The sequence below is a fragment of the Miniopterus natalensis genome, chromosome 3 (genome assembly GCF_054644295.1).
Source record: "Miniopterus natalensis isolate mMinNat1 chromosome 3, mMinNat1.hap1, whole genome shotgun sequence".
Lineage (NCBI taxonomy): Eukaryota > Metazoa > Chordata > Mammalia > Chiroptera > Miniopteridae > Miniopterus > Miniopterus natalensis.
This window is the reverse complement of record NC_142083.1, coordinates 7,618,668-7,641,673: the sequence shown is the minus strand read 5'-3', so window position 1 is coordinate 7,641,673 and position 23,006 is coordinate 7,618,668. Positions and strand designations below refer to the sequence as shown.

At 46.3% G+C, this 23,006-nt stretch overlaps 1 protein-coding gene across 1 annotated transcript in view; it reads right to left on the bottom strand.

Annotated features, from left to right (window-relative positions):
- FYB1 (FYN binding protein 1) overlaps positions 1–22,657 on the bottom strand; it is an 82,548-nt gene extending 59,891 nt beyond the window's left edge. Inside the window, exon 1 of the mRNA XM_087815287.1 lies at positions 21,508–22,657. Coding sequence (XP_087671413.1) covers positions 21,508–22,636 — 1,129 coding nt within the window. The 5' untranslated portion in view covers positions 22,637–22,657. The remainder of the gene's footprint in view (positions 1–21,507) is intronic.
- Positions 22,658–23,006: the final 349 nt, after the last annotated feature.

Genomic DNA, 23,006 nt, shown 5'->3' with positions numbered 1-23,006 from the left:
ACTGATCTAGTAAAAGGTTTAGCTTAAGGTATAAAAAGATGTTTTAAGCTGAATGCTTAAAAAATTTTTTAAAATAACCTGGAGATAGTATTTATTCACTTCTGTCTATTATCCTATCAGACAGTAGGTCTTGAAGTATAAATCTAGCACCAGCAGCATCAGCATCACCTGAGAACTTATCAGAAATTCAAATTCTCAGGCCCCATCCCAGGTCTACTGAATTAGAAGCTCTGGGGCTGGGGCCTAGCAATTTTAATATATATATATATATATATACACACACACTTTTTTGGTTTTAGAGAGAGAGGAAGGGAGAGGGAGAGAGAGAAACATCGATGTGAGAATGAAACATTGATTGGCTGCCTCCTACTGGGAATCGAGCCCAAAACCCCGGTATGTGCCCTGACCAGGAATCAAACCAGCAACCTTTCGGTGCACGGGTCGATGCCCAACCAACTGAGCCAAACCGGCCAGTGCCAGCGATCTTGTTTTAATAAGCCTTCTGGGTGATTCTGCTGCACACTAAAGTTTGAGAATAACTGGTATAGAATAAGTAGTGGACACCTGGTCATATTTGGAGGTCAACATAAAAATGTTGTGAAGAGATGGCTGTGAAGAGACAGGTAACTTGAAGTAGTCGTCAGGCTACTAAGCTGTGCAACTTCTTGCCTGAAATGTACAGGGTGGGGCAAAAGTATGGAAAATAATACAGTAATTATAAATAATAATACAAGAATAATCTCTTTGTTTCAAGTACTTACAACTGTAAACCTACTTTTGCCCCACCCTGTATGAGTGTCACAATCTTCTTTGTTCAGTCTTAAAGCACAACTTGTTTATTTTTGACCCTCAATTATATTATACCATGGACTAGCTGACACTTTTGGTTAGTACTTCATTCTTCAAAAGTCCTTTCTTGCCCTTTCTACAGGAACCAAACCTCATATGATCCAGCCACAGTTGCAGGGAGAGGACCCCGTGGCTAGGAAATGGGAAAAGCCTCATTAAAATGCCACAGCACTGCCCATTTCGTAACTGGGTGGAAGGGGAAGTGATAAGAGGGGGTGAAGGGTGATGAAAGGCAACGGGGAGAATCAGAAGATGACTTGAGAAGATGGCAGATGGAAAAGACTGTAAAAAAGCAGACCAAGTGATCAGGAGCGATCTTTAATGAACCGCTTGCGGAATGCTGGCAACCAGTTTTCTACCTAGAAAGGGAACAGACCCAGGCAAGGTGGATTCACCAGAGGGCGAGAGTCCCTTTTGACGACTTACGGAGCAAATTGCCAAGGAATTAGAATCTCTGCTCCTAAAGACAAAACCACAAAGCCATGGGAATGAAAGTTCCTGTGAATTCACTGTCCCAGTGACTCTCATATAATTTGGTATACATAAACCTGTGGACTCTTATGAAGCTGTCTTCCCGCTCCTGAATAGGACTTTGAAACAATGAGAGCATCGCTGTGCCTTAGGAGTGACAGAACATAGGATAACTCTTTAAAAATGGTCTCTCTTCTGATTAAACATAAGAAATCTGAAGTCTGGATAAGTTTAGTGATTCACTAAAGAACATAAAGCTTAAAATCTTCAAATCTTGAGATCCAGGAACTAGAACCCTGTTTTCCTTAGTCAAGTGTATTCTTTCCACCAACCCATGAAACCAAAAACAGCTCTCTCTCTCATCTGCTTCAAAATCCTGAAAAGATAAACAGCTTCCTTTTGTAAGTTTTTTCAGCACCTCAATGATAAAATATCAAAAAGGTGCATGTTACTCTCTAAGATGAAAGCAGCAGCTAAGGAGAGACAAGGCAAAACAGAAAATCAACAATTAATAGACCAAGAGCAAACATAAGCAGGCAGAATCCTTCCCCCAGACAGAAACAGTTTTCCCAGGTGTGTGTTGTGTGTGTGTGTGTGTGAAGAGGAGAACCTTAAGATCTCCCCAAAGTCATGGCTGTATGTTTGCGGGCTCTACACATGCGTGCATGTGTGCATGTGTGTGCACGTGCATGCTGAGATGATTCTGGGGTGAGCAAGATTAATAATTAACTTCCCAGAAGGGAAGGGAATTGTTGATGGTCACGTCTCTGAGCTGGGGAAGGGCAGGGGGTTGTGGGGTGGGAAGAGCGCGCAGAGTGGAGACTCACTCAGGCAGACACTACATTGATGGAGAATCCAAAACTCATCAAGGAAGGGACCCAGCTGGTGGGGTAGGGAGTACATCACAGCTCCTGTAGACGGCTCTGACACAGAGATTGGCAAAGGCCCACTTGATTGAGGACCCTGACAGCTAGGGCTGGGCTGGATTGAGTTGAAACTGGGCTGAGATGAAAACAGCTCACAGGGTTTGGAGGGTGGGGCTGCTTGGTGGTTGTTACTAGCTGGGGGCTTCTTTTGACTTCATTGGGAAAAACCCTCTGCCTTCTTCTAGAGGTTGAGAGAGAAGGGTGACGAGCTGCTGCGAGAGTACGCGGAATGGGCACCCTGTAATTCCCTCATGCCCGGAACTGTTAGCGTGCCTCTTACGCGCAGGTGCTCTGCTGTGCAGGACGTTTCTGAGAGGTTTTTAACTGCAGGTTCGTAACGGCCCAATGCTCTTCTTGTCCGCTCCCTGTGTGATGCTGGGCGGAAAGGCACCTCGGATGCACCTGTTGTGGTCCCAAATGGGGTGAGGCAGGACCAGCTTCCAAGGAAGCCTTTGGAATTGGGGGTGGGGTTTTTCTTTGCTGCAATGGCTAGTGAGCAACGCTGGCCTTTCAGTGGCTAGAGGTCAAGGGGGCTGAAATTCCTCCACCTGGCAGGACAGCCCTGCTCAATAGCGAGGAACAGTGCGCCCCAGATGCCAGCGGCAGGCACTGCTGGAAATGGAAGAGCTCAGTGTATAGATGAGAGCCAGAGTGCTAGGTGCCTCAGGGGCAGGGGTGGAGCACAGAGGAGCTCCCTCGAAACAGAGCAATGCAGCAGCCCTCTCCCGGGCTCACGCTCCTGCCCGTAGTGGCCTTGTCATGGTTTCTGTCTTGTATTCAGAGAACCCATCATTTTTCCATCCACCTAAGAGCAGCGAGATCAGAAAGGCACCTGCTGCTACGACACTCACCTCGTCAACGAAAGCAAGCCTGTCCTTTCACTTAACATGTAAAAACTCAGTCTGAGACGGTCAGAGGATTAGTATTCATTTGGCACCGATTACGGGTGGCTTCCGTTTAAAAGTGCCAGTGTTTGCAAAGGTAAGCGCTGTTTGTCTCTCTAGGCAGCCATAAGCAGTGGGAAGAGAAACAAAGATGAAAACAGAGTTTTTCAGAAGTGGGGGTTTTCATTGAAGTGAAAAGCAAAAGAGAAATAGCCTCCTGATTTTCTGATTCAATCATTTCCTGCGCCCGTCCTTTGGTTTGGCTTCCCAAGCCTGGTTTAACTGAGAGGGGGTAGGCAGTGAAAAACAGGGTACCGGTAAAAGCACAACAAGGTTTGGCCGTGAGATGCAGGAGTGAAAACAGGAAGGGCAGAGACAGCCTTGCTCCCAGAGCCTGCGCCGGTCCCCTTCCACCCCTTCCACCGGGCGGCATGCACCTGCGGGAGGGCGCTCCCCCCGTTCTCACACAGGATGCCTTTCAGGCTGAAGGCCGTGGACGATCTCAGGGGCGTTGGCCCTGGGGACGCTGGGACACAATTTTTTGTCAGCTGTCATTATTTTGGGGCATTCGGGGCCCATGCTTACTATTTCAGCACCGTTCTGAATTTAGCAACACCGTACAGCGGGCCAGCAGGCTAGAGCCTAGACCCCTCTGCGGTCTCCCAAGGGCTGTGACTAACCTCCAGTCTGTTGTTTGTGTTGCTGCCTCCTTACTACGATGCCTTTGCTACTCAGAGGCCTCTGCTTATGACAACCAGAAGAGGTCTGTACTGACCCGTTCCTCTAATTTCACAGGTCCCTGAGCTGGAAGGCACCTCAGGCATGATCTAATTCACCTCTCCCATTTTGCAGATGAGAAGGAGGTCAAATAAGTTACATGTTCTAGATCCTCCAAAGTTGATAAAGTTGAGCCCCAAATGCAGTCTCTTGACTTTGAACCCAACTACACTTCCAATTTAAGAACCGCAGGCAGATTAGATCCACCAGGACTTATGGTGCTCAAACTGCTGGCTGGGATAGAATTTAGGAATCAATAGAATGCAAAACTATTTTTTCCAGTAAGATTCCAAACTTTGCAATTGCCTTAATTCAAGCTTTTGAATCTTAAATTATATATATATATATATATATATATATATATAAAGGGGGGCTGCCACCCAGATCCCCAATGCTCTTCACTGTCTCTCGTGTCCTTGAGGCTATGTGTGCATGTGCGTGTTTCTCAGATAAGGTGCCTTGCAGCTCTGGCTCTGAACTACCGAGTTGCTGAAGCTCTTAGAAGCTGCAAGAATACCCACTTCCTACTTTACTGCTGACATATTTCTGCAAAGCTGTTCTCACTCAGCTTCCCCATCTCAAGCAAGCTAAGATGTATACGATGCCTTCAGGTTCCCTTTTATGCTATTTCTGCTTTGCACAGTAAAACAACTCTCCTGGCAAATGTGAAAGATTTTTCACCAGTGAATTTGAATTGTAAGTATTATCTGCTACTCAGCATGTATCTCACATAGCATTTCCTCCAAAGTTAGTTCCCGGGACCATTGGTCCTACTAAGCTACAGAGAGAAAGGGGAGGGGGGGGAGAGAGAGGAGAGTTCCTTGGTCAAACATGATTTGAAAAAGTGCCACATACTATACTCTCCTTCTGATAATCATAATACTTAGTAGTGTAGTAAGGACTGTAAAAAATGAAGTTAACTTTGCTTAACCCAGGATTTCCCAAACATGCTAAACTACTTTTCCCTGTCACATTTACTAACATCCCGCAGAACTCTCAGTAGGTGGGCAAAGCTGAGATAACCACCAACCTTTACTGGGTGCCTTCTATGTGTCTCACGGGGTCCCAAGCACTTTATGGAATAAATTTTTTTAAGGCTCAAATATTCAAGCACAAATTCAGACTCTGTAGTCAGAGACTCAGGGTTCGATTCTGGCTGCACCTCTTACTGCCTGAATAGCTTTGGGTTAATTACCACAATCTCTGAGCCTCAGTTTCCTTCATTGCAAAATGGGGAAAGTAAGAATAGATTGAGAGATAATGTGTGGAGAAAAGAAAAACATCCTGGAAGAATATCCAAATAAAGTAAACGAACATGAGCGCAATACTTCAGTTTTTAACTCCACCAAGATTCCAAAAAAACACAGAAATCCTGTCATTATTTTTCTGATAACAACTGAGGCTAATTTTTCATCTTTAAGGAAGTATCACCTTAGATATTCATCATTAAGTATAATATAACAGATTTTCTCTTCTGTATCTTTTAAAATATCACAATAGTTTTCTGATAGGTACCTGGAAATTTTCTCATAAGTGTAGGAAGGCCCTTATTTTAGGAAATACATCTTGTGGAACACACAGAAAATGTGCTAAGTCTGAAAATTCTCCTTCTGGCCCCGATTCTACACAGAGTAGTTTGTAAGCTGTTTCCCATGGAAACGTGAGCTTGTTTTCACATTAGCTAACAAAAGCCTTTTTAGCTCACAGTACTAACAGCCTTTGCAGAGTGTTTCCTGTGTTCCAGGCTGTTCCAAAAGAGCTACTTACGCAAACATTCATGTAATTCCTTAAAAACCTTAGATTCTAGGTAGGTAGCATTACAGATCTCTTCATAGGTGACAAAACACACAAATTATTAACTTGTCTAAAGTCTGACAGCTACTGAGGGGCAGAGCTGGGAATCGAACCCAGGCGGCCGGGCTCCGGAGCTGGTACACTGGCCACTGTGCACCCCGTCCCCCGCCCCGGTGTAGCTGAACCGCAGTGTCGGGCGGAACTCCTGGGCAGGGGGGAGCAAAAAACATAGGGCTGAGTAGGAAAAGAGAAAACAAGTTGAGGTCGTTTTAATTCTTAGGGGCCAGGGAACGCTATGTAGGGTCTATCTTTTCAGTTACTTTTTACTTCCCACTTCTGCGGATACTCTAAATTACAGAAAAGTTCACGTCGCTGCACCACCAGGCTCCTGCATCTTTCCAGCCGCCAGCACATGCTCGTCCATTCTGTCCCGGCCCCTCTCTCCTCTGCCCTCACTGGCCTGGGTGACACCTACTCTCTTAGGGGCTCAGCTTAGGCGTCAGTTCCACTAGGAAGCCTTTTCCTCTGGCCCTCTAGGAATATTTAAGTTGGGGGAGTATAAGTGCCCATTGGCTTGTCTGGGGCTCCTGTTATAAGGTTCAGGAGAGCAGAATTTCCTTCTTCCAACCACATAATCAGGACCATATCAGACCTCGTCATGCCACTGGAAGAAAAGAGTGTGTTTCTACGCAAGTTTTGCCTCTCTTGTTTAATCTTCAGGTGCCTCACCGTTCCTCCTGAGCCCTCCACCACCCCTTCATTCCTCTTCCGGCCCCTCCGTCCTCATGTGTGACCAGGGCATCTCTGGTAACAACACTGTGATGAGCATATGCAGGTCTGATGGTGACTAAGATTCAGGGAAGTCCCTATTGTGACACTGACCAGTTCCAGGAAGACTATGTGGGCAGGAGCCTCACCACCACTCTGGTTATCTGGCCAGGTACCCTGGCCCTTCGGGGCAGAATGCATGAGAGATGGGAGCTGAGGTGCCTTAGCAACAGATGCTGTTGCTGTCTCCATGAGTGGCGATGGTGGCAGGCGTTCCCCACAGATGCTGGCCTCGTTAACACTGAGTGCAGTAGGTCCTTTCTACCTCTCCTGCCTCCACCCTGGGTATTATCACTGCGCATGATAAACCCTCTCACCCAAGCTGTCTTATAAACCAGGCTATATTATTTTACGTTTTCAAAATTTAGTAGTTATTTTATCAGAATAAATCTAAAGAAATTGCATAAATGATTCTTTTTCTGTACATTTTTGGAACAGAATTTTACATATTGACTCACTCACTCCTTCATTCAATCAGTGCTCGCAAGGACATAATACAAAGGCATTTTGATGAGTGGAAGGGACGTGAGGATGTGTAGGGCATGGTCCTCACTTTCATGGGACTCTCAGTGCGCAAGGGTTCAGGTACAGAAATAACTAGCACCACCTGGGATGCAATGTGTACGGAATCACAGGAAATGTTGCTTTAGTTTCAGAGCTGTAGCTGAGCTCCCCGCTGGTCAATAGATCAGGGCTGTTCAGTGGAATGGTCTGGGATAACGGATATGTACAATGCCTGTGCCTTCTTATACTATGGCCACCAGCCACAGGTGCCTATTGAAATGTGTCTACAGGAACTGAATTTTAAGTTTTGTTGAGTTAATTTAAATTTAAATAGCCCCCTGTGGCTAGTAGCTGTATTGGAAGATCTAGATCTAGATCTAGATAATAGCGTATTAGACAGATAGAAATGTAAAAACTCAGCGGTCTCCCAAGAGGTAGACTGAAGTGTCAACAATGTAAAGAGGGAACTGAAGCTCCTATGAGCGCCAGACCCTTCTACATACCTGCCTATTTGACATCTCAAAACTCCTCTAATTGCACACATTCAAAACAAAATCACGGTCCTCCCATGTAGCTAACCCATCATTTTCTAATAGAAGGATCTGTCAGATCCATCCTCTTCCCATCGCCACTGCCGCCTCCTCGCCCAAGCTCCTGCTCACTTCTTTAACTGCTTCTAGAACGGTCCTTCCCAAACATCAAATATGACCAGGACACCCGCGTACTGAGGCGAAAGCTCCGAGTCCTTAACATGGCCTATGGATCTGGCCTCTGCCTCCCACCCTAGTGCCATCTTTCATTGCTTATACTCCTTCCTCTCCATTGCAGCCTCACTTACCTTATAATCGTCTTCTTACTGCTCATTAAACACAGTGGAGTGAATGGAGAGCCAGGCGGCAGTACGGATGCCACTGGGGGAGGGGTGTGCATGTGGTCAAATATTACACATCATTGCCTTTGGTTTCATCAAAATTTGAGGAAACTCCTAGAGACACTATGCAGGTGCCTCTCAGCAATACAAAGAAATGCTTTGTTTAGGCCCAAGGTCTATCTTCGTTCAAGGTCAGTTTTAATTCAATGGAAGGCTTTCCAAGAGACTCAAGCCATGCACATCATTTTAAGTGCATTAGTGTGACCTGTGCAGGTGCAATACGGGAAAACTTACTTTAGCACCATCTCACCCTTTCCACAGCAGGTCCAAATCAGGGTGAACAAGGAGCCATAAGTCATGCACTTTCAAGGTCAGAGTCCTTGGCGTGAGGGTGACCTCAAGCACTTGGAAAATCAACTGCCCAGCGTGGGCCGAGGAGAGAGGAGGGGGGCCCGTCTCCCCCACCACTACCTTCCCTCGACTCTCGGCACCCCTGTCCCACATACATTTGTGCTGCTGCTTCTTCTCTCCTTGCTGTTGGCATTAATTTTCTAGGTGCCTCAGGAATTTTTCATCTGCCAAGCTGCTCAGGGCAGCACTGTCTCCTTAGAGACAGGCAGTGAGCTGCAGGCAGGCCTCACTCTAGGCAAAACTCAGTTTGCAAAGTTCATCTCCAAAGGTCCCTGTTGGTATTTGCTTCCCTTTTTTAGGTTTTCTCGGACTCTGGCCCAGGAAGGGAAGTGGTGTACAGAAGGTGTTTTCAGTGGCAAGTCTCACAAGCGCACTATATGTACTTGAACTGGCAGGACCCATCCTGAGAGCACTTGCCTCTCCCAGGAGGAGTGGCTGGAACTCCTAGCGTGTTGGGAGATGAATCTTCTCTGGGAGTCCTCGATGACTTCACACAAGTGAGAGGCCAAGGCCAGCTCCAGCGGCACCTCAGGCCAGCCCAGCGTCCATGGCAGGATGGTCTGGGATGGTTCACACCAACTGCCTGCTTCATAGGACGTCCTTTCCCTGTATCTCCACCCTTCCGCTCTATTCCATCCAAGGCTTCCCTAAGGAAAGTGAGTTCTAACCTTGCTCAAAACAAGCTATTCTTGACTTTATAAAATAGAAAAATGTATTTGCCATTAAAAGAAGGGCTTATTTGAGTGAATTTTTTTCTACTGTTAGTGTGCATAAGAATCTCCTGAGCAGATTATTAAAAGTGGAGATGCCTGGGCCCTATTTATACCTTAATCAGAAGTTCTGATTCAGGAAGGGGGCTGGTAGAATGGGCTGGTAATGGTAGAATTGGGAGGAGGGCAGTGATCTTGAGTATTTAAAAGTGCCTGAGCCCATTCCTGCATGGATGGTCTACAGGCCACACTGAGAAAAACACTGCTTTGAGAAATGATGGGTAAAAAGGAAATTTTATAATCGGTGTCAGGAGAGACATTTTGATGTGATGAAAATTCACTTCATCTAATGGCAAACCCAGTCCTTTTTGACAACTTAGAAAAAAAGCCCATTTTCAATTTTGAGAAAGAACATAGTAATGTATTAAAAATTGATTTTCTAGACTAATTCTGTGACCATATGAAAATATGATCATAGAAGTCACATTTCCATTGAATCCTCACTACAGCCCTATGACAGGGTCAACTTAGATGAACAGATGAGAAAACTGAGGCTCAGAGAGGCTGAGAGCCCACCTTGGGCTCCCACAGTGAGTAGGCCTTGTCCTGGACCCTCAGGCTCTCTAGCAACAAAGCAATTACTCTGAACTCTCCGTGGTGAAAAACAATTGTATAAATGCTTGCATTTTTAAAGACAAAAAAAAAGAACAAAAAGGAAGTGTTCCAGTGTTTATAGTACCTCTCCCTTCTCCTAGATCAATGTGTTGATAGTGCTTTCAGCAAGCTCTCTTACCAACTTCACAGTGTGACTAACAAAAGTTTCCAGTTTACAAAAACACAGTGACAAGCCTGAACCAACGTCTTTTTATCAGGGCCACATCCACCCTCCCCTTTCATCAGCAGGCTCACAAAAGCAGGAATCTGTCAGCAGCAGCGAACTTGAGAGTGCTCTCCTGCAAACCCCGCCTGCCTTTGAAGATCAACGGAAAAGCGGTGCAGAAAAGAAAGGCAGCCTGTAGTTTAGGACAGCTGCCTGACTTTCTTTCTCATTGACTTCATTTCTTTTAGGTACTACCTGAGCATAGCCTGTCTTGAAGAGTAGGTACTTAATACACTAAACTTGATGAAGAAAAAGATGACATGTTACCGAGTGATGAGCTATCCGGAGAGCGGGCCAGCGAGGCCAGTACAGCCGCACCGGGATGCTGATCCGATTAGGGGCATACGCACACCCAGCAGCGTCACCTCTGCTCATCCCTTAGCCCACTGGTCAGTTTAGGTGGCGGGAGCGGGCTGGGCTATCACCGAGTGTGGAGACCTCCCAAGGGTTGAACAAATGTGGTCACACTAGGCGGGCTCGTGGGCTCCTTTGTCATTCTGGCCCCTGTCATACAGCAGCAGTTTTTACGGTGATACATAATTATTCAGATTTGCAAAGTCTGTTTATCTTAGCACTTAGATTTTTTTTTTTCCTAAATATGGTTTTTAATTTAATGAATAGTAGTTATATGTGCCATGTGAAAAACACTGTGCCCAGCTAACCTGAAGACCACTGCAAGGCAGAAAGGGAGAAAAGAAATGAAAATAAAAGGGAATAGAGAACAGAAAAAGGGTAAAGAAAGAGGGAGAGAGTGACAGGAGTCCTTGATTCCAGATGTTCTGTGGGGGGAGCAAAGCTGGGCCAGCGATTTTCTACCTTTTTATCTCATGGCACATAAACTCATTACTAATATTCTGCGGGACACCAAAAATTATATTGTATTTTTTGCCAATCAGACAAAAAATAGGTATAATTTCGATTCATTCACACCGGATGGCTACTGTTGTGTGGGCTGATGTAATTTTTTTATCTGACAACCTAAAGGAAAAGAGGTCAGTGCCCCTGACGAAATAGTCAGGCACTGCACATTTCAAAAGTTCTTGTGGCGCACTGGTTAGAAATCACTATTCTCGTCTGACGGTCAGGATACGCACAATTTAACCACCAACTGTTAAAATAGTGAATTAGCTACATCCCTCTAGAGGCTCTGGACATCCCTTAGGGATTCCTGGTCCTCTTTATGATCCAGCATCTAAAAAGTTAAGCCTGACATAGCAAAGGACTTTCAGGACTCTGCTACCAGCCATAGAGATGCTAGATATTTGCATAGCGCCTTGACACCTACCCCAACTAAGCAAATTTTTAAGTTCAACCGTAGGCCACTACCTGTTTGCTTAAACAGATCATTTGCTCATTTCCATATTTTGATATAATCACTAACTTCTAATACCCTGTTTCATGCTATCTTGTTCTCAGAAAAATACCTCTGGCTTAGAAACCTTACCTCTTTCCACTGCCTCCTTTACCCTGGCCCGGCTGCAATCCTTAGCTGCAGTGCCTGTCAGTGTGGTCCAAGAACGACCGCCTTTAGAACCACCTGGTGATGCTGGTAGAAGTTCCAACCCCTGGGCTCTAGCCAGGCTTCTTGATCTAGAAAGTCTGGGGGCATTCTTATGCAATTTAAAGTTTGATAACCTTTGAAAGATTAAGGCCCAATTTTGATGTTCTCTTGGCCTGAGAATATGACGTGCACACTGTTGGTCACAATGTCTATCCGTTTGGGCCATTTTTCTCCTTAGAGACCTACCTAGTGTTACAATGATCAGGAAGACATGCAAGGAACATTGGCTTGCATGCGAGTCCTTGTAATATTTTAATTCAGGAAAGAACCTGAAAACTTTCAAAGCCTAGGTCTGGTGGGAGAAAGTCGATCTCCAGCTTTCTTTTCTTTCCAATCTTATTTTGTAGGAGGCTAAAAGAACCTGGTTATCATACCCATTTGGCATAATTCAGTTCCTACACCTCTCCAGGGATCGACCAAACTCTCCTGGATACATTCTATTCGTCAGTAGTCTGTTTCTAGTATATAAGGACTATTGATAGCAATATAAAATGAAACCACTTCCTCCCACCCGGCCGTCCCTTTCGACTCACCCCTTCCACTCTCCGAGAGGTGGTGGAGATACCTTGGAGTAAGAAACACCTGCTTGTATGCGAAGGAAGACAACAGCTGAGTTTAAGGGTTTGGCTTAGAGACAGCTGGACTGTTCCAAATAAAAAATGAAGGTGCTCTTATTTATGAGGAAAAGAAAAGTTGAGCAATGGAAAAAGGGGACAGCACCTCAGCTGCAGAATATCTAGCTGCTTTGAAGAAGGATTGTGGCCCGTGCTCCGTTTCAAGGTTCTGGCTTCTGTGTGGTGTAGACTCCTGCCCCCTCACCCCTCAGGGAAGGCCGTTGCACACGACAATGCCCTCTGGGAGTGGTCTGCAGTGAGAACCAAGGGAAAGCACCAAGTCTTGTTCGGGTGACTTCAGTGTAGCGCAGGGGCAGGGAGACGATTCCTGAGCCCATCCAAGTCAGAAGAAGCTGGGACTGAAACTCAGGAGGGGCCTTGAGATCAAACCACTTGGCCATTCATTGGCCTTGTGTGGAGACCATTCATTCGATTTGCCTACAAGACATGGCTAGTGCTTGAAATGAACTTTATCCAGCTGTTAAAGACCACGCCAGTCGCTTTTCTATTTCCTACCTTAGCTTTTCTATTTCAAAGTCATGTTGGCGCACGAAACTCGCCATGTTTTCTTAGTTCAGAACTCAGCAATCTCTTTGGTCCACGTGCCTTCAAATCCTCAGCATTTTTTTTTTTTGTGGGGTTTGCTAGCAGGTTTCACTGACTCAGAAGAAAGGAGATTTGTGGCGATGTTATGGAGGAATGGGAAAAAATAAGATTTTAAAAAAATCTTAGAAGATGAAGATGAAGAAAGCAAGAAAATAAAAGGGAGACAGGTGGTGGGGACAATGGTAGAGTGTCACTTCCTAGGCCTGGTGGCACAGGATATCTGCTATAGACTGAAGGTTTGTGTGTCCCCAAATTCACATCTTGAAACCGAATTCTCAATGCGTCATGGCGCTAAGAGGTGGGACCTTGAGGAGGTGATTAGATCGTGAGGGTGGAGGCCTCACGAATGGGATCAGTGTCCTTATAAAAGAGACTCCAAGGAGCTCCCTTGTCCCTTCGGCCGTGTGGGGACACAGTGAGAGGACAGTCATTTGGAACCAGGAGGTGGACTCTCACCAGACACTGAATCTGCCGGTGCCTTGATCTTGGACTTCTCAGCTTCCAGAACTGTGAGAAATACATTTCTGTTGTTTCCAAGCTGCCCGGCCTATGCTGTTTTTGTAATAGCCGCCTGAACTGCCTCACCTTGCAACAGTGCCCCCAAACAGTGGGCCCATCAGATAACCACTCAGAGCGAGTAGAGAAAGTAGAAGTTCCCAACTGGGAGGGAGAGATCTGGCAGAAGCTCTAGAAACCTCAGCCGGTTGCATGCCGCTCAGCCAGAGCTCGATTAATTCCTCCCTGTGAGGGTTAACATGCAAAGCGTCGGAGAAATCAAAGACGGCCTCCTCCTACAGGGGAGGGAGGTTTCCTGCTTGCTAAACTGCTTGCAGCGGATCTAAAAAAATTTCCTTTAATTTACAGTAACACAAATGACTGAAATGTATTTTATAGACCTGCCTTGTCTTCCTTCCACATCTAAGTGCTTTTGAAAAAATGCCCGAGGAGCAAGTTGCGGGTGTGTGTGGGGTGTGTGTGTGTAGCTTTCGTACCCAATCTAGATGAACCAAAAGCTAAAGGCTGGAGAGGAGGGAGAAGCAGGGACCCCGGCAGGCTGCAGTCTAGATCCTCAGTATCTGAGATACATGCACGGGGCACCCCATCTTCCTTACCGTGACAATTTGGGAGAGAAATGGGAAATACTGTGGGGCTTGAAAACGAACCCCTTACTGAAGGGGGCTTTTTTTGTGCATTAATCTAGGATTCTTTCTCTACCTGAAAATAGTCGAGCAACTTCTTTTCAGAATAAGAGGAACAAATACCCAAACACACATCTGCCTCGCCATTTTTTTTTTTAAGACAGATTTTTAGTTGCCTGGTTGCACTAATCCCATCACCACACAGGTTACTTTGGAAAATAGGATGAGTTACAGTATTGTTTGGAGAGTTATAAGAAAATCAAGAAAAGAGTGGTGCTACGTGGCAGGAAGCTTTCTCTGCGCCCCCTTTGCCTCAGCAGACCCACGGCCAGCCCTGGAGAGACGCAGGCTGGTGGCCGGGAGCGCGCCACCTGCCACCAGCTGAACCCCCGCAGTGCTGGGCCGTCGCACAGCTGTGCAGGCACGGGGTGTTCAATAAACACAAACAGCTGACTTGCCCTGCAAGGTCTGACTTTGGGGGAAGAAAAGACTCATATGGTTTTTTTGTTCAGGTGTGCCTTTTTTTTTTTCTTTTCTATAACCAGATGTCTCATCTTCGGTTACTTTTTCCTAATGTTACCTATTGCTATTGGGTGTTCTGGCTGTTTTTTCTTCCTTTGCTACTCCAGACAAAGTCTTACCTTTTTTCTTTAGTGGCAATTTAAACAGAAGAGAGTATGTTTCTTGTCTATTTACTCTAGTGGTTGGCATAGCAGTTAAATTCTCCAACTTTCGGACTTTTCCCCTCTTTCTTCTCTCTTATATGTTGGAAAAACAAATAATTTAGTGCTCTAGATGGTTCTCCGGGTTTTAAAGCCATGCCATAGCTATCATAATCGTGTTTTCTCTAAAAGAATATATACAATTGTGTGTTTTTTTGTAAATTTTCAGTTATTTTTGTAAGAGCAGGTAGCTGGATTTCTGCTTCTGAGGCATAATTTTATTCTTCCAACAATTAGAGTTATTCTAGTAAAAAAGTTAATTTAACTTTTTAACGTACAAAACACATGCACAAAGAGGGGCTTTTAGCCTATGAGCCCGTATTCAGAGAGTTTTCATCAAGGCAAAGAAGGACCTTTCGTGGCAAGTGCACATTATGGGGAATCCAGTCCTTCAACCAGGGTTTTATATGCTGGCCTCAGAAGTTACTTCAGCAGGTTCTGTGAAGCGAGGCATCTCCTGCCCAGTGAGAAGATACAACTATAACATATATTTGCTCCCCTCTTCTTATCTAGCTTTTTAAAAAAATTTTATGTGTAAGCACAATTGAAAGTAAATTAGAAAGAGCCTTTATGTATTTGATTCTTAGACCTGACTTTCCTTTTAGCTCCCTTCCTTTCTCAAGCAATTGGAATTTCATTCTAATGCTTTTACCATCATGGGTCGCATGACTAGTTTAAGAATGAAATAGTTCTGATCAAATTTGGTATATGTTATATGATCTCATGCCTTTCATGCTTCAGCCATTGCAAAACAAAAGATATATCTACATTACAAGTGGCCACATCTTCTTGGCTCTGGCACGAGTGCTACTAATGCTGAAATAATGCCAGTTCATGGGGCGATGTTTCCAAACTTTCCTTTGTAGGCAGCTTAAAAATATACGAACTCCTGCCTCTAGATCACAGGAGGGGTTATTACAATGGAGTAAATCATGGCATGTTGCTGCAAACCAGGTTTACAGAAATTTCCCTTCCCATGACTAAGAAAAGGGACAGCCTGTCTTATCAGCAAGGTGACTCTCGGTAAGGAAACGTCTTCCTGTAGGTGAAATGGTGTGTGGATTATTGTCCTCAAATTGATTCTAAAAGGCTATGTGGTGCCTGAGCACTTAAGAGAAAACACAATCAAGACCAAATGCATGGAGCAGGGAACTGGCAACCTAAACATGCTGAGGGGACTTCTCAATGGCAAAATGACCTAGGCCCAGACCAGAAGTAAGTTGCTCTCCCCATACGCCCGCCCAGTGGTCCTCTCCTTCTCTTGGCTCACATTCCTATCCAGGTCCTCTTTCCTAGTCTAAGTACGAACTGATTGGCTGCTCTCAGGAAATTCGCAGGTGAGCGGAGGTCAGGTGCTGTCAACAGTCCAGAGGTAAAGCTCCCTCCCATCAGGTAGCTGGGTCTCTCCTTTGCCCCACCTGGACTGTGTCCAGAATATTCATTAGAACAGGACACTCGGGGAGGGCTTAGGAGTGGTCATTGAGTCCTTGACTAAGAAGCATGACCCAGAGGATGTGAAACGAGGCTGGCTGTGGGCACTCAATTCATGTGAGTTCCCTCTCTTCCATCTTGCTGTCTGCTTTGTGGAAGTGAATTGATGGTCCTTTCAAAAATACTGCCAACCCCTGGTTATAATGGAGATAATTAGTTGGTATTAAATAACGAGGAAGGGGACTTCTGGTACGTTCCTCCTCCAATTACCAAATAAAATAGTGAAAACAAAATAAGGCAAGATAAACATTATCTCAAGCTCACTAGTGGTCACCACACAAACAAAGGAAAATAACCTCATTGGATAAATTTTAAAAAGTGGTGGCTAAGGCAGGGAACAGAAGGTTCTGGAGTTACAGGAGGCAAGTGGAGCTTCCCACATGTTCGCCAGGCTCAGGAGCAACACTGAAGGAAGACAGTGGATCTAGAAAAACCTGTGTATTCTCCCTAACATGCTCCAGCTTGGAGAAGTGAACTCGGGGTGACTGAGCAGCCTGGCCAAGGAGAATCCTATAGCATGAAAGCCCTAAATGCCACAACAGGGTCACGCCAGAGGCAGAAGGGGCTGAGCTGTCATGGTTGGCTTGTTGTGGTACCGGGTGAGGTCTCAGATAATGGGGCAGAATCCAGATCTCCAGCCAGGGTGGCCCTGGAGACCAGCACAGCTGTCCTCCCCTCCACAGAAGAGTGGATGAAAAGTAGTATCAGGGCTCAAATCGAAGCACTCAAGGGAAGACAAATTTATTACCCTGGATTAGAGCAAGAACATGGGTTTGTTATCCATCAGGCAGATCAGTAGAAATGGTAGGACTCCTGCGCAGGTGGCATCGAGAATCCCTGAGCTCAGAGGAACATCCCCTCTCAGAAAATACTGACGACAGAATGATTGACACAGGTTTAGAATGATGATAGAATGATTGACATGGACAATAGAATGACTGGCTAAGTGTTTAAACCTTAACGACAGAGATTTCTTTGGGAATCCAGACAGAAAAAAAAAAATCATTTTTGAAGAGGGACATTCAGGGTGGTCTCAGACTTGTTCTCAATAAAATGAGATGCCAGAAAATAAAAATAATGACCATGTAGATTGCTTATAAGTATGATAAAAACACTGGATAATAAAAGCCCAAAGGATGCTGTTGCAATGTGACACAGCAGGGAACAGGTTGTTTATTAGGGTTTAGACTGAGGAGCTGGTTTATCTTAGAAGAGCAGAGGAGAGACTTTTAGAAGACAGAGAACAGGTAGCTGTTAGGATCCAACCACAGACCTGTGTGGTTAGGAGAGGACGGGCTCTTCCCAAGGCATCTCTGCTATGGATTAGAGCAGGTAAGCTGCCAAACTGACAGTGTTTCCTAGGGAAGTTTTAACCTGGGGTAGAGGAAGACTGATGGGCCTTATGGAAAACTGGTTTCCCAGGGATCCAGGAGGGCAAGTGACATAGATTGGGCTTGGGCTGGCGCTAAAGGTAAGGGTGGGGCCAGCTACAGAGCGCACACCAGGTGCCCGGAGCATGACCGCGAACAGCGTGTGGAGGGTCTCAGTGCCACCCGAAGCTGAGCCGTGCTTTAGAGGACTTTCCACTCCAGGCTGCCCCACAGAGCTTTGGCCCCAGCTCCCCAGTGTCCTGAAATAGCCCTGGCCAGGAGATGCTTAAGCAAGGGTATCTGCTTTTAGGTCCCTTGCTCTTAGACCCCAAGTGCACACTCGAGTCAGTAACCATAGAAACCCTGGTGTCAAGAACCCACTTGGCCAGAGTTTCTTAAGTGTGGTTGAGCAGCAAATCCCTTTCCCTGTTGTGCTGGGAGCAATGCGCTGATATAAAACATGATCTGTAAATATCTAACAGGGTCATTGTCAGAGAGCACACTGAAAAGAGAATGAAGGAAAGATGAAAGGGGCGGTTTCAGGATCCATGGAGGAAAACCTTGGCCCCTCTCGGAAACAAGTCGCCTGCTGGGGAAAATAGGCCAAACGCCTTGGTTCTGAACTGCTGTGCGTGGATTAGTGAAAGTGATAGATAAGTAGCTGAGGAGGGGTCAGTCACACCATCAGCTGATTGCTAAAGCCAGCTAGGACCTTGGCCTTGCCCCTTGAGTTGTCAAGACACTTAACTAGTTATTTTAAAGCTAATACAGGAAAGGTGAGTCTTACTTTCTCTCCAGTGCTAAGAACAAGACTAGGAAAAACACACAACTGGGTGGACGATTTCCCAGCCGGTTTTACTAACTCCTACACGAAAACCAGCAGACAGGCTGGGGTTCTGAATAACCCAGACTTCACTCCTCCCACACACACAGTGACCCTGGGAAGGCAGCCCGGGAACCAGAAGGAACCAGGGCAAAGGTTAGTTCAAAGAACATTTTGATATTTTGGGTTTTGTGTTTTTTTTAAATTTGCCTTTTGTAATCTTAAATTGTTCTGGGGGGAAAAAGGTATTAGCTCCACATTCAGAAAAGCAACAGGTTACAGTATATCCAAGCTTCTGGTTCACAAGAAAGGAAGCTGATAATCTACCTTGTGGACTCTGCTTACAGTGTTCATTGCATGTAGAAGCTCCGTCAGTTGAGCATGAGTCTATTGGCAAGGGTTATCTGTTAAAAAAGGAATTGCCAAGCTATAGAGTGCATTAATCCTAAATTCTGATTGAAGACATTTTGGTGGGGAGACAAACCTGAGCCACTAACAAGAATATGTTATTTCTATGCTCCACATAAATAAAATTGAGTGGGCTGGTCTCTGTCTTCATGAAGTTGAGAGTGGTATTTATAGTAAAAACTCAATGACTTTTTTCACCCAAAGGACAAAGAAAAGGGGGAGAGTGAGCATTCTCTGGGTTTCATGGATGCTTAATTTATTATCTCACGCTATCCTGTGTTTCTAGAGAGGGGGCCCAGCAGGGGGGTGGTGATGGGGACGTGGGCTCTGAGAGGAAGGACAGGGCCTGCTCCTGTTCATCGCGGTACAACCTTGGGCAAGTTACCTAACCTCATAGGATGCCTCTCTCATTGGAATTAACAGGGTAACATGTATCTGGTATAGAACAAGTCCTCAATAAATGATAAATACTTTCAGTGGTTAGTATATTGGACAAAAATGAGGAAGATGAGGGTTAGATCTGAGGAAAGGCTTAAGGAATTGGACGTGAATCAGGAAGGGAAGGAATCAGGTGGGAAGACTAAAAAAATAGTTTTAGGGTTTCGAAAGTCTGCAAAATTATTAGATGAAGCTTTAGTTAATTTGGACACTATATACTTTCTAATTCTGGTATTTTCTTAAACCTTCCTGTGTGGATGCTAAATTACTTAGAATGATTGAGGAAAAATAGCAGTGGTCGGATCCGGAGTTGGCAGACCTGACTATTAAGAAATTGTCTGTGTTCAGAAAATAAATGCTTATTTTGTGACCCATATACAAGGTTATTTTCTGTACATTGTTTCTAACAGCAAAAGTTTGAAAAACAATACAAACTGTTAAATCAATTAGGTGAGTCATCCACTGATCAGACTATGCAACTTAAAGAATGATCGGTTACCTCTTACTAGCTGTGATTTCTATTTAAAAAATAAATTGAAAAAAGTGGAAGCTTTAAAGGCGTTATTCAGAATTTAAATTTATGAAACCAATGGCTTTATCCTGACACCAGCCTGAGGTCAATTGAAATGAAGAAGACTGAGTTCCGATTTGTGGAAGAGGTGGGTGAAGACGGAAGGGGGTCCATTTTGGAACATAATCCACACCAAGGGACCAGGGATTGAAAGTGGGGCACACGGATGAGAGCACTTGGAGTCTAGTCTATGTGATGGCGGACCTGAGCAGTGGGGAGGCAGGTCAGGATGGGGGCGTGGGTTGTAAAGGGAAGGAGAAGGGCAAGAACCGACTTGAATCCTAAGCGACTGTGCCTGGGTCCCCGGGAATTACACTGCGCTGAAAATCAGCTCAGCACTGACCTTGACAGGACTGCAGAGCCGGCCAGAGGACTTCATTAGCGTCGTGAGAACTCATTCACTGGCGTGACACCCCATAGCCCGTTCCCACCACCCAAACCTGGCACTGGGGCGAAACAAAGATGGGGCAGGTGGAAGAAAGCCCCCAGGGATTTCTGCTGGACATCAGAACAGCTTCCATGGCATAAAGTAGAGCCATAAAATGGAGCTTAATGAGAGCAAATTTTAAAATCTGAGGTATAGGAGACCTAAGAGAGAGAAATAAAAAGGGACCTTATGGAAGGTCTCCCAAAAATAACATTTCTGAGTTAGGGACCAGTATTGACACGAGAAGGTGACAGGGGAGGAGACAAGTGTAACAAGCCTGAGTCTTTCTAGAAGGTGGCCAACCTGGGGTCATTCCAAACTTGATTTCTGCGTGGTAGACCAGCGGCAGGTTGATCACCAATCTGCTGATCAACACTGAAAACGCTAACCTCAGGAAGATGAATACTGCGAAATCCTTCTACAGAGCCCAAATGAAAAACCACCTTCATTCCCGGAGCAGCTCTAACTGTACCATACATTTGTAAGAAAAAAATATGTTCAATAACGCAGTCGCTTGGAGACACCGCCCTCCCCCAATAAACAACAGTTACACATTATTTGCCTACAACGTTCATTATTTCAGTGAGGGTCTCTCATCGTTCTGCAGAACTATAAATCTTTACCGAGTCACTCAGTAAGAAAGGATAGCACATGCCATAGTACTGTGGTAACATCTCTGGTAGAAAATGAGCTATTCGCCCTGAAGAAGATACCCCTTTGTCTGGCTTATCCTAGCTCTGTATGACTTTCTGAATCAGAGAAGTTCAGAAAACTTTACATTGAGAAATAGAAAACAGCTAAAACATAAAACAAAAAAATGTCGTTTCCCAAGAGCCCTGCTGCTCTCTTGTTTGAATATTAGGCTTGAGAAACATGACGAAGTCGTGTCATTTACAACCGCTTGGAGGTTTCTCAACCTCTGCTGTGTTGACATTTGGGGCCAGATAACTGTCGTGAGGAGCTGTCCTGTGCCTTGTAGGATGTGAAGCCGCATCCCTGGCCTCTGCTAGCAGCACCCTCCTGTTGTGACAATACCTCCAGACATTCCCAAATGTCCCCTGGGTGTCAAAACTGCCCCATGTGAGAATCGCCACCTTGGGGTTTTGCTCACCTATCCTTCTAACTTCTTAGCGGTGGTTACGAGTAACGCACCGCAGCCTCATTCACTAGAAACGAAACCAAACTAAGGAGGTAAATGGAACAGTTAGCATTAAGCCAAACCACGGATCAAATCAAGTGGATGTGCCTCCCCCACCCCCAAACGGGCCCTAACTTCTCAGAGCGCCCACCCCCAAGCAAAACCATGCCCAAGAGGTCGTCACACTCACTCAAGTCCCAGAGATGGACCTGTTCCTTACAGACTTTTCCCAGGAACCAAAACACCACTGCTGTGGAACCAAACAGGTTAACCAGAAACAAGAGAGGCACTTACTGTTTCCAGAAGGAGCTTTTCGGAATTTCGTCAGGTCCACGTTGGGTGGTCTGCTGGGTTTTGGTGGAGGAGGGCCTAGGACGAACAAAGGTGGCAGGGGCTTCTGCTTGGGGGGTGCAGAACTCTTGTCTCCCCCCTTTTCCTGGCTCTGGGCCCAGGGCCCTGCCATCGTCACCTTAGAAGGCCTCTTAGGGAACGGGGCAGGAGCCCCGGGGGCGGGCTCCTCCTGGTTCATTTTGCTCAGGAACGCGTTCTTAGCAGCATCCACCTTCCTCTCTTCTTTCTTGTCTTCAGGCTTCTTGGAGAGGCCTGGGGCTCCCCTGCTTGCAGCTGGCTTCAGAACGACCCCAGGGAAAGGGGAGCTTGACGTCTCGCCTCCATGGTCTTTATTTTCTGGCTCTTCCCTTGCTGGTTTTACGGAGCCGGTTTTGAACCTGACTCCAGAGGGGGCCGCGGGGCCTCGCTGGGGAGACGCGCTCTTCGTGGGGCCCTCGGCTTCGTGGGGGTCATCAAGACTCAGGGACGGCTTGGGGCCAAAGGCGGGCTTGGGGAAGAGGGGCTTGGAGTCATGGTCTTGCGAGGCTGACGCAAATTTGCCCTGAACCCCAGGCAACTTGGGGAACGCTGGCTTCTGCTCACTTTCCTGGGTTGGAGGATTAAACTTGGGCTTCAGACCTGGTGGCCTCAAGTCGTGGTCTTGGTTTGCACTGTGGAGCGAAGGTTTATTGCCAGGAGGCCGGGGAAACGCGGGTTTGGAATCTTCTCTGGGCAGGTTGGCGGGCTTGGGGCCTACAGGTCTCGGAAAGCCCGCTTTCACCTCAGGGTCTCTGGTGGCCGAGGCGGCCGGTGATCCAAATCTGGGGCCCACTCCTGCGGGCTTTGGAAACGGGGGCTTGGGCTCCAGCTCCGGCTTCTCCTCGGGAGAAGGTTTCGCCCCCAAAGGTGGCTTTGGGGACCCAAACTTGGGCACGCCGCTGGAGCCCGTTGGAGGGCTGGCATTTCCCTGGTTGTTGAACAGGTTCTTTCTGGCCTGAACTCCTGACGGGGAGTTCTGCCCGGTGACTTTGAAGGGCCGGCTGGGGGCCGAGGCGTCCTCCGTCGGGTTGCCCACGGTGTTGAACTTCGCCATGAGAGACTTCACATCTGCCTTGCCATCCTACAAGCATGGGGAACAAAAACCAGCTGAGAACCGGAAGGCGCCCGCACAGCTGCAAATCCTGCCCTGCCCGGGCTTCCTGGCCCGCGGCGCGGCTGATTGGGCCGCGAGGTGTTGTAACCCTCGCCTTCCTCTCCGGCAGGCGAGCTGTGGAGCCTCTGGAGGGGGAGGGCTGGGGAGCATGCACCTTTTGGGGTGGTCTGAGACCGACGTGCTTATTTTTGCTTGTCACAACCAATTGTTTCCCTTTCCTGTCGCTGTTTCTCTAAGCCAGCCTGTTGAGCTTACTCTTAACTTGTTATTAGTCTGTTTCATTTTACTGGACATACATATGGAAGTTTCT